Genomic DNA, 12,225 nt, shown 5'->3' with positions numbered 1-12,225 from the left:
CTTCGGTCTTAATATGCAGAATATTAATAAATACCACAGGTTGATAGAAAAACTTGAATTTTCTTCGGAACTGTGTCTGCACAGAAGGTTCCGCAGCTAAGATTTCTTTCTCTGACATCTGACAGAGCAAAAATACTTGTATTTTTCCCTGAAATCAGCTGTCTAAACAGAGCACATGCCTGTGTGTGTTTTCGTTGTGGTGCTTTCTGCAAACTTTCACACATTCGGCGTGTGTGTGCATACGGCTGCTCGGCAAACATGTCCCTTATTCTATGGCTTCTGCGTTGCACAGTGTAAGACTCTTCTTAAATCCACCGCAAACCAGAGTGAATCTATAAATCTGGACCCGAGACAGGCAGGAAAAAAAGCCTCCCAGCTGACTGAAAGCTGGCACTCTCTCATCTAAAATCACAGCCGCTTCAGAAGTTTAGAAATTCTCAGATGTCTTTCAGTTTGTTTCAAGTCGTCACGAGCGGAGAGTAATTTAGATAAATAGCACCAAAAATGCATTTTGGTAAATCTTTTGGCTTGCAGTGCCTATAAACTAGTCAGAACTTTGCCATCTTATGGAATTCTCCTCTAATTACATTTTCTACCTACATGGAGTCAAAAAAAAACACATGTAGCCAAATTTCTGAATCATGTCAGAAGACGTAAGATTTAAAGCTGGTATCCCGTCACGAAACCTCGCGTGTGATTTCCAAGAAGGTTATTCTTCAAGTACCGCTCAGAAAGAACACTGGCTCTGAACACCGGTTCGTATAACCGGGAATAAGACCGATTGGCCAAGGTCATAAATATGAAGCGTCAGGTTCAACATGTTAAAAATCAATTTAAATTCCTCCAGATGAAGCAGCACTGATCACTTCCACAGCTCTGCTTTTATTTTGATCTGCTCTTCAGTTTTCCTGCTCTGACTTCAGTCATCAGCATACACAACATACTGTAAGAAAGAGAAGTAGAGTCTGGAGGTCGGTATTTCTATTACACCCTTTAAGAGGATTATATTTTCAACATACAGAAAGACGTTGGCCAAAAATGATCCTTTCTCACCCAAGCTGCAGCAGTGGATATCAGCTTTACTCTTGTCTTTTGACAGCAGCGTCACACTTCTCTTCTGAATAAGTCACATTTCACATTTGGTACAACATTATGAATATATGTTTTGTGTTTTTATTTTGTTACTGTTCCTCACTGCTATTAGTTAAACGTCCGCTGTGTCCCAATTGCATACTCTGTGCTAGTTTTACGTGGGTTTATCGTCCCCTTTTCTTTTCTTGTTTCTGGTTACATTGTAATATTAAATTAAGTTATACATTAGATTCGAATCCTGTGGGGTTGCAGGAAAATTGCCTGTAGCTTCGTAAGCTGCAGTTTGACCTGGCGTCCCGCTGCAGGGACATTGATCGCAGCTCAGAACCATGGGATTGGGACACAGGGTCCGTCTCTTGATTCTTCTAACATCGGTCAGTCCTTACCTGCGCCCAGTTTGCTGTGTCGTTTCTTTTCTACTTTCCCTAAATGCAACTTACTTTAAGCATGCATCAACATCCTGCAGTACAACTAAAACCCAAAGCAAGATTAATAATAACAACAATAACCCATTGTCAGCCAGCACCATCTCTCTCTGATGTACACCCAGACTGCACGGCCGGTTCATGTTTAAAGACTAACATTACGGATAGATTTGTCATCGAGAAACACGTGAGAGAGGAGCGCGTCCTCCACAGTCGAGCGCCTCTCTCAGCGGTGTCTGTTTCCTATTGTGTGCATCTGGTTGTAGTGTGTGCAAAATTTTTAAATGGCTTTGTTCTTTCATCTTTAACATTTTTTTTCATTTGATAGTTTTTTAACTGGTCATATTTTTGGAGTTATCCAATTGATCACTGGCATTTTGGTTCTGATTATGTTTTTTGGCTTATTCTAAGTATGTTTTTTCTTGTTTTTGTTCTTTTTTTGTAAAGAAAAAGGAAAAAAAAAGAGAAATCATTTAATATCTAAATAAATCCCAGTGTGAAAGTTTTTGGATATAATTTGACTTTCTGGGGTTTGGAACTACTTCAGTGACTAGCTTGTGTGTTTCTACTTTACGAACGCGTTGTCTCCTGGAAAATCGAAGCAAATAAACTGGAAAAAAAAAAAAAAAAAACCTTAAATGAAATGCTAATTTATTATTTTTCAAGAGGTTTAAAGAACATGTGGACTAGCCCACAATTTAGTCGTCGAAGCAGTTCCAGAATCACAGCTCACATATGTTCCATTTTTCAGATTTTGTAAAACATATTTTGACCAAACTTTTTAGAATAATTCTTTACTGTGATAAAAAAAATAAATAATTAACATACAAAAAAAAAAAAAAAAAAAAGAATTGCATGTCTAAGAAGTTGCAGTTTAGGGTTTGTAAGACATGTCAGTGTTAGAGTTCTTCTGTTCTTTTCTGTAGATGGGCATGTATATTGCTCATTGTTTGTATATCCCCATCCCTTCCTTACAGCCAAAAGCTCTAATGCCGCCCGACCGCTTCGTACTGCCTTTACATGGACATGGCAACTGACTTACACTGTCACCCTCATCATCCTCATTTCCTCCGTAGTATGTTCATAGGTCCCGCCCCCTTCTTCACCTTCTCCCTTGTCTTTTAGAGATATTAAAATATGAAAGTCATCCATCCATTCTACACTAAAGAACAAATGACAAAATTAAGCAAAAACTGTAACATGGAATAGATTTTAGACGCCATTCAAGTCTTCTTGCAATGGAAAAGAGAAAAAAAGATGCAGATGATACACACTTTTTTTGTAAAGACAAATTATTTACCAGGAAAAAAAAAAGAAAACATAAAAAAAACAGAATTATGGTGTTTATTTTTTATGTTATGTGGTGTGGATGTATGTGTTGTTGCCTCCCTGTACCGTCATGTTTTAAGATAGAACACAATCTACAATGGCTAAAAATGATCTTTAACGGTACCAAGTGGCTATTCAACATTCTCACACAACCTTTTCCTTTGTAAATTCTTTTCTTCATGCCTAAATCATGCGGGCAATTTGTTGATGTAAGTTGAACACCTTATATTTTTCTATATATTGTGGTTTTGGTTGTTGACTGTCCCTTTGTTTCTCAAGATGCAGTTTGCACTATTTGACTTCAAGTCGACATCAGTGGGGTTTTTTTAGCTGGATGCTAAAATTCAATGAAAGACACTTTGTTTTTTTTTTTTTCAGCCGAACTACTTCATTGATTGCTATTTTACAACCAAATATAGTTTTCAGTGAAGAACAGGTTGAGGCGTCCATGTAGACTTAATTGTTTGTACCAATTGCAAATATAGAACCTTTTGGATCCAACAGATTGAATATTGATTGGCTGAACATAAGAATGGTGCATCGACAGCCACAGAGCTGGATCGTTCATCAGTGTAAAATGTTGCGTGAGACACCCCGAACGACACATCTTGCTGTTTGTCACGACTCATGTGGAAATTTGCAAACTGCATCTGAATGAATGTGAATGTGGACCCGTGGCAACGGAGGGAATTTTCCTATAGGTTTTAAATGTAGTAAAGAGTTGTTATTCGGGCTTGCGAGTGTGTGTGTGTGTGTGTGTGTGTGTGTGTGTGTGTGTGTGTGTGTGTGTGTGTGTGTGTGAACTGAAATTTGCATCAGATACTCAGTGAAAGCAGCCGATGCTCTTCTGGTCAGCATGTCGACGATACTCTGAATGTTCACTCCTGTGATGGTGGCAAGAAAACAGCTCTGTGTAAGTTTCACAGTGACAAAAGTTCATGGGAAAGTTTCATTTTTTGAAGCTTCACACTTGAAGTCTTAAACTGTTTAGTATTAACTCTTTACATTGACTGCAAACTCTTTAAAATAGCTCCATCCTCCTAGTAAACAGATCAACACGAACTCTGCTCCAGCAAATGGTGAAAAGTTTTGTTTTTGTGCTTATCAAAATGAAATTTATCTTGTGTGCTTAACAAGTTTGAGGAAAATATAGAGAAATAACAGTTTTCAGCTAACATGTGTAACAATTTTTAGTGGTTTGGGTTTGAGTTAAGACATCATTTTAGTTTACATGTGCTGAAGAGAAAAAAGAAAATAACTAAGTGTAGGCACGTGTTTTTGTTTTATCACACATCACATTTTGACAATGGACAGATGTTCAAGCTTTTTTTTCTCTCCTATTATTAAAACTCACTTTTTTAAAGACTTGAGTGAGTTTCTGGTTATTTACAAGACCCAGATCACCTTGTCGGTAATCTTTCCCACAGGAGTTGAACATTCAGGGGACTCTGCTCTGTCGATGCAGTTGTTTGTGTTAAAATCAAAAGAAATAAAGAGTTCTAGTTCAACATGTGGTTACAGAGCTGATCTGTTTATTGAATCATTGTCATTTATCAAACAAAGAAAAAGAACAATGGTTTGATGAAGCCAAGATGCTGCCTGTTCCCTCTGTCTGGAACATTCAGATTCACACAGAAACAATGTTTGAATTGGAAGAAGTCTGAGAAATGTTTTTCATAATCAAAATTCTGCTCTGCGTCCAGGAAATAATTGTTGAACTATAACTACATTTGTGTGTGTGTGTGTGTGTGTGTGTGTGTGTGTGTGTGTGTGTGTGTGTGTTGTTTTTTTTTTAAAAAAGGTTTAAGGTGATCATTTCGGCCAATAAGCAGTGAAATATGAAGACAATAACTTACAAGACTTTATATCAGGGTAGCAGGTTTAGTTTTGTTCTTAGAACATCAGTAAATATTAAAATAAACGTGACTTCAGTTGAAAACTTTCTGCCTCATTTCTTCATATTTCTTAAACCTTTTCAAAAGCTCGATTAAGTGACTAATGAGGTTTTAGTAAGATGAGCGCGTTTCTTTTAAAAGTCCAGTCAGTGTGTTCACGTTGGCGTGACTTCATTTCAAATAACGATTTGTATGAAAATGACATTGAAAGTTCAAACTGGAAACCAAACAATTGACTTCACCTATCGTCATTGGAAGGATTTCAGGTGAAAACATCATCAATAACTTATTCTTAAAAGATTCGATATCTAACAAACAGCATGAAATAGACTCCTGTAAACTTTCATTTGTTACAACAGAGGTTTTATTTGTCTCTTCTGCTCTGCAGCGTGTTCATTAAGTCTTACATATATAGTACTTTTTGTATATAAGATGAAATTCACATTTAGTCTCACTCTCTGCCCGTATTTTCATAGACGTCTAAAAATAAGTTGAGTCAGCATGAACACAAACTGTTGATCTCAGCTAACGTGATCCATCCAATGGAAACAGGTTTATCAAGCGTTCTGAATGGGCTCATCTTACCAGACACTCACTGGCCGCTCTGTTTCTCAGAGTTTTGTTTGCTTTTTTTTATGTTTATCTGTGTGAAATTATGCATGTTCTTTAAAAAAAAAAAGAAATCGATCTTGTTCTCTAATGTGATTCCTTGTCTCTTGTCCAATCCCAGGAGCTGAGTTAGTCATCAGAGTACTTGAGGATCCATTAGCGCACCCCTCTGTAGCTCCTCGTGCACCCTTCATTCCCACTCCCTCAACCCACCACCCACTCCTCGCCATTATTGAGACCACCAAAGAGTCCCTGTCCAAGGCCACTGAGGCGGGGGTACCTTGCTTGTCGGACCGAGGCAGCGATGATTGTGATGATGATGGCTTGGTGAGATCGGGTATGGCTCTGGGAAAGCGTTCAAGTCTAACCTGCCCCCTACTGATGATGAAGATTTTTACTCGGCCTTCTCCTTGGTAACAGATAAGACCTGGTCCACGTCAGGCTTTCAAGGTGACTACAAAGCAAACGCCCCCAAGACTTTTAGACCTAACAAACCTTTGGTCTCCACACGCAGTAGGACTACCACTACCGCCATACCGCTAACCGCCGACCAGAGCCGCACCACCACCACCTCTGCCTCCGCCGCGACCCTCCACAGTGCTCCGGCCAAACCAGTAACCGCGAGCTAGAACCCCAGCCAGACCTAGTGTTGCTTCCATTGCCCACATCCTTTGAGGTAGACAGCACCGTGCTGAGGGGCCCATTAATAACCTCCCCAATGTTCCGTAATATACCCACAGCACTCCCCACAGAGCCAGGCGTCAGGCGAGTTCCAGGGACCTCGGAAGTGGTCCGTGAATCTAGCAGCACCACCGGGATGGTCATCGGAATAGTGGCGGCCGCCGCCCTGTGCATCCTCATCCTTCTGTATGCCATGTATAAGTACAGGAACAGGGATGAAGGCTCCTACCAGGTGGACGAGAGCAGGAACTACATAACCAACTCGGCAGTGCAGAGCAACGGCGCTGTCATGAAGGACAAACAGCAGAGCTTGAAAGGCAGCAACAAGAGACAGAAAAACAAGGATAAAGAGTACTACGTGTGACTGTGAGACTTTCGTGAACACGAGAGAGCGAAGAGAGAAAGCACTGAGAGAACATTTCCTTTCCAGTTTCCTCGTGAGGAGCTATGACAAATGATGGTATAACATGGAACTTGAATAATCTTATACTGTGCTGAGTAGTTGAACTGATGATATGTACTGTAACATAAAGCACACTTACTATTAAGCATACGCTTAATGACAAGGTTAAATAGCAACTTTAGAGACCTTACTCTTCTATCTGGTCAGAGACATTATCAGTATAGAAATATTTCACAGCATCATTCTCCGAAGTGACTTTTAGAGCTATGTGATCCTTGGCATTCAACAATTTTTTGTGAAATTGTTAATTACAAAAGGCTCATAATCTTCTACATTTTCAGCATGTAAGCAACATGTAGTGCTTAACAAGAGGGGGGTCAGGCACACAATCATTGTACGAGTAAAATGGACTCTTGTATCAAAGTATTACAAATTTCTATGGTTTATAAATAATATAAGTGTGGTGTCTTAATTATTTTTGCTTTGAGCAAAAGAGGAAAAAAAGACAAAAAGAACAGCAAGAAAAAGAAAAAAAAACTATTTCTGTGTATAAAATGAAACCAAGTGAGCAAATCGCCACGGGCGGATCTCATAGCATCTGTTTGCTCTGGCGTCTAATTCACCACAATTCCTCTCATTGTCTGACGGACACTGACTCGCTTTGTGGAAGGAATTTCTCTTGGTGAGAATCAAGCGACTGATTGTAAAATGCATGCCATCCTAATTCTGCCGTAAAAGTCCAGTCCAGTAAAAAGTCCAGTATAGAGTGTTTCCACTTGGACCGTCCGTCTTCTCTTTGATGCAAAAACGGCTCTCCGTCATCAGATCAGGACTTCCCCTCTTTTCGGACCCCTCAAAAATGCTCAATGTGGAAAAAGAGAGAGAGAGAGAGAGAGAAAAAAAATGACAAGAAAAAAAACTGTCTCCAAAAGAAAAGGTCTATTATTGATGCACAGCCAGTGGTGGTTTTATCTTTTCTGCAAAGCTGTATGTTGGTTCATCGCCGATCATTCTCTTTTTCTATGGAGGTGTCAGGAAGAAGACAAATGCAGTACTACAACACTGTTAACTAATGTGTATACAGAAATAAATCAACTGTTGAAAGTGTGAATTCTATCTGCTGTCACAGTCGACTGTGTCAAAAAAAAGAAGAAAATTTGTTTACATATTTTATTACATGCTATCTGTTGTACTTTGTAGGTAGTAAAATTGTACATATACCATGACAGTTGTAATTTTTAGTACCTCTATTGTACAGACTGAACATATGGTTTATTGGCAAATTTCATGACAGAGTCTATTAACTGTTAATTTACATGGAGAAAGACTTTATCCAGAATGTGGAAAATCATATTGATATTCATAAAGAATAAAAATGTATTGTTAGCCTAGAAATCTAAACAGAGATGTTTCTAAAGTTGCATGAATATTTAACTACTTGCAGTTGTCCAACAAATACAAAGGTGCCCTTCCTTCTGTACCATGGCTTTCTTGTTCTGGGTTACATCAGTGTTACGTTTGGTTTTGTTTATTCTTTTTTTTTTTTTTTTTTTTTTTTTTTTTTTGAATAATGGCAAAGACAGCGAGCTACACTGGATGGGGGCTCACGGGTTCAAGAGCTTAAAAAAACAAGTCGTGTGTTTCAGGCGGAACTGGTCACCTCAAGTCATCGCCGTCACCTCTTTATCATGAGTTGGCATCTCGTTTTCGATAATACTTTACTGTCCGTTTACGTTCTCATGATCTGCCATCGTCATTAATGAAGAGGAGGTACAGACGTTCTTTTTTTTTTTATTCCAGAAGTCACTCTTTTATTTTCTGTTCTGATTGTTACTTTTCATAATCTTTTTTCATCAGTTTGATAACAAATAAAACATTCTTTTTTTCTCTGAAACAACACTGTAGTCATTGGGTAAATCCATATGTTTCATTTTTTTTTATGGTGAACAAATCTATAGTCCCTCCTCAAAAAAAACAAACACAATGGGATGATGAGCAAGTTTCTGAGACTCCAGTTGCATTAAAGTTTCATATTCACCGGTTTCCATCGGAGTCGGAGCATTTTCCAAAAGTTCCGATGTGTTCTCTGTGGCTAGGGGCACTGTTGTCACGTGAACGGACTCCCAAAATGCAGCTGAAGTTCTTCATTCTCATTTGAAACCATTGTCGTGTAAATGGAACTTGCAATTCGTCAGTGATAGGCCACGTTCAGACTGCAGGGGGAAGTGACCCAAATCCGATTTTTTTGCCTCTATGCGACCTGGATCTGATCTTTTCATGACAGTCTGAACAACACAGATCCGTTTTTTTTCAAATTCGACCCAGGCCACTTGGATATGTGGTCCTCAATCCGATACATATCTGCTCGCTGCGTGACGTCGTTATGTCCTCTTCTGCGCATGCGGGACAGTTTTGGGTGGTATTTACGTTCAGACGGGAGATCATGTACGAGTCACATTTTATTGTAAATGTGAACGAACTCACAAAAAAATCCGAATTGAGCATGAAGCCCTGCAGTCTGAACGTAGCCTTATGGTGCGTTCACACCGGACGCGTTGCAAGCGTCACGGGCGTCACTGACGCCACAAAGTTAACGCATGTAAAGTGTGGAATTCGACGCGTGTTCATCTACACACGACGCTTGCAACGCTCGCGATACGCGGCAGCTCATTGGCGGGAGTGGGAGGAGCTTCTGTGTCCTGTCTTCATTTTGACAATGGCGGATCCCATCGAGACACTGGCTTGGCTTTATTTAATAAAGAAAGCCAGAAAACGGCGTCGTCAGGCGCCTGTGTGATGTTTTTGGGTTCATCCTATCCTGCAGCGGCGTTCGCAATTTGGCGAATTTGGATGAGGATGAAGTTCGCTTTCAACGGTACTTCCGCCTTTCCCAGGCCCAGTTTGACGAGCTTCTGGCCCACATCAGTGCTCAGAGTGCTCGTCTGTGATTGGATGACGCTCCGCGTTGACGCTTCCAAAGTTCAATTTTCCCAACTTCAGGCGTTGACGCCTGCAACGCGTGATGCGTGTGACGCGCGTCGCCAACGCTCGAAACGCGTCTGACGCGCGTTAGGTCCGTTGAAGCTCATCCACCATAGACTTTGAATGTAAAAGCAACGCCCGTGACGCTTGCAACGCGTCCGGTGTGAACGCACCATTAGGCAGTGTTTTGCATGCCTCCTCTAGAGGGAGCCACAGAGCAGCCATGGAGGTTGATCAGCTTTAGGCAGATTATATCTTTTGATTGACAATAAGAGAAGTGAGAGTCTGGAGTGAATTATACTGTTGATGCCTTTAGGTTCTGATAGACTGCTGCAGATGATCACTGACCTTTAGGAGAAGGTTAAACTACACCCACAAAAAGAAAAAAAATCTGACTTCTGCCATGGGAATCGAATTATCATATGACATGGTGCATTGTGAAGGTGAGTAAAGCCCAGAGTTCCTTCCTGCAGCTGACAGGCTCCAGTGTTTGGCTCCACATTTCAAACTTCAAAGGGAGAATTTTTTTTTTTTTTTCAGACTGAGAACTGGAAATGTTGTGCATATTCTGAATGTTTAGCTTTTTTTTTTTTTTTTTTTTTTTTTTTTTTTTAAGGTAAAACAGTTTCTCTGCTATTCTTTGAAGGATATCATCTGCTCACCAGGCCAGGCCCTCCTTTGATATTTACTGTTTTCTAATTTGTCAAATGTTTTCAGTAGGTGACAGTTCTGGACTGCAGGCCCGGAACGTTCAGCCACACAACTCTTTTACTGCGAGCTCATGCTGTTTTAATGCACACTTATCGTGCTTTCTGTTTTTACGAAATGCGCCTCCGTAACTCTGAATGGTTTGGCTTCAGGCATCACGATGGGCGAGTATTTAGCACTGCTTCTGCCTCACAGTTCTCGATTCAGACTTTCAATCTGATGGAGCTTTCCTGTGGAGAATTTGCATGTTTTCCATGCGTTCTGACTGTTTTCACTTAAGACTGGCAGATTTACGCTCTTTTCACAGTTGTTTTTTTAACAGAATTTAATTCATTGGCTGCCTTAAAATAGCTCATCTTATTCTAATGATGCTGTGCTGTGAGATTTACACTTTTTTGATTTTTTTTTTGTTCAAAGATCCAAAAGTTTCACACGAGATCTTTTCTTTTTTGACACATTTTTTTTTCTGAAATGTGTTGGTAAGTTTCATTATCTGTGTTTATCTCCATTACACTTGGATCATAGGTGACAAAGAAAAGAAGTGTGAAGCTATCTTAAAGGAATACTCTGAAGATTTTGGACCCACGCCTTATCCCGATCATTTACAAAGTGAGATAAGCTCATAAATACCTTTGTTGTGTCTGTGCGTCCAGCGGCTGGATCCCAGCTGTTAGCATCGTAGTTAGCTTACCTCAGCTGCTGGAGGTGAAGAGGAGACAGAGCCAGACTGACGAAAGTGGACAAAATACTCCTTCCAGTGGTCCAGGGGATGGCGTATTGGCACGTGAAGTAAATCCGAATGGTTATAAAACATTTTTAAAGACGTGTTTTCCTTTTCAATCCGTTAAAATAGCATGTTGATGCACACAGATCTGCACAAGCATAGTGCTCCGCGGAAGGATATACCGGAGCACAGCAGTAGAAGCCATAGACTCAGCCTCTGTGCGCCGGAATATCCTTCCGCGGAGCACTATGCTTGTGCAGATCTGTGTGTATCAACATGCTATTTTAACGGATTGAAAAGGAAAACACGTCTTTAAAAATGTATTATAACCATTCGGATTTACTTCACGTGCTAATACGCCATCTGCTGGACCACTGGAAGGAGTATTTTGTCCACTTTCATCAGTCCGGCTCTGTTTCCTCTTCACCTCCAGTAGCTGAGCTAAGCTAACGACAATGCTAACAGCTGGGAGCCAGCCGCTAGATGCACCAACACAGATAAGGTATTTATTAGCTTATCTCACTTTGTAAATGATAGGGATAGGGCGTGGGTCCAAAATCTTCGGAGTATTCCATTAAGCTCTGTATGTGATCAGTCGTGGTAGTGGAGCTTATTTTAATGTTGCTTAACACCAATGACTGATTAAATAATAATAAGAATGCATTGGTTTTATATAGCGCTTTTCTGGACACTCAAAGACGCTTTACATTGCATTATTCATTCACTCCATACTGGGTGGTGGTAAGCTACTATTGTAGCCACAGCTGCCCTGCGGCAGACTGACGGAAGCGAGGCTGCCAATCTGAGCCATCGGCCCCTCCGGCCACCACCATTCACTCTCACAACTTTCATACTTTGGCAAGGTGGGTTAAGTGTCTTGCCCAAGGACACAACGACAGTTTTACACCTGCGGGAGCGGGGATCGAACAGCCAACCGTCCGGTTATAAGACGAACTGCTCTACCAACTGAGCTACTGTCGCCCCAAAGACAAATGAAGTTATCAAAGTTTAAGCTAAATGCCTTCATGAGATTGAACAGCATGTGAAGAATGTGCTCTTACGACTATAGTATATTTCAGACTGTCTTTGTGTCACACATCCATCCACCCTTCCATCCATTTTCAACCACTTATCCGGGACTGGGTCGCGGGGGCAGCAGTCTGAGCAGAGATGCCCAGACTTTCCTGTCCCCGGACACTTCCTCCATGATCTATTCTACGAGGATCCGGGGTGTTTCCAGGCCAGCTGAGAGACATGGCTTTCCAGTGTGTCCTGGGTCTTCCCCGGGGTCTCCTCCCAGTGGGACATGCCCGGAACACCTCCCTAGTGAGGCGTCCAGGAGGCATCCTAAAGAGGTGTCCGAGCCACCTCAGCTGG

At 40.9% G+C, this 12,225-nt stretch overlaps 1 protein-coding gene across 8 annotated transcripts in view; it reads left to right on the top strand.

Annotated features, from left to right (window-relative positions):
* The window catches only part of nrxn3a (neurexin 3a), a 143,719-nt gene extending 136,403 nt beyond the window's left edge, over nucleotides 1–7,316 (top strand). For 5 of the 8 annotated variants that reach the window (XM_030117643.1, XM_030117642.1, XM_030117640.1 and 2 more), the window contains one exon: nucleotides 6,091–7,316. In XM_030117643.1, the coding sequence (XP_029973503.1) occupies nucleotides 6,091–6,395 (305 nt within the window). In that variant the 3' untranslated portion in view covers nucleotides 6,396–7,316. Of the gene's footprint in view, nucleotides 1–2,494; nucleotides 2,764–6,090 lie in introns of those variants that run through there. The other 3 variants (XM_030117646.1, XM_030117645.1, XM_030117644.1) reach the window with 2 other exon arrangements.
* The last annotated feature ends 4,909 nt before the right edge of the window (nucleotides 7,317–12,225 follow it).

The sequence above is a fragment of the Salarias fasciatus genome, chromosome 19 (assembly GCF_902148845.1).
Source record: "Salarias fasciatus chromosome 19, fSalaFa1.1, whole genome shotgun sequence".
NCBI classification, from domain to species: domain Eukaryota; kingdom Metazoa; phylum Chordata; class Actinopteri; order Blenniiformes; family Blenniidae; genus Salarias; species Salarias fasciatus.
This window is presented reverse-complemented; position numbering and strand designations above follow the sequence as displayed.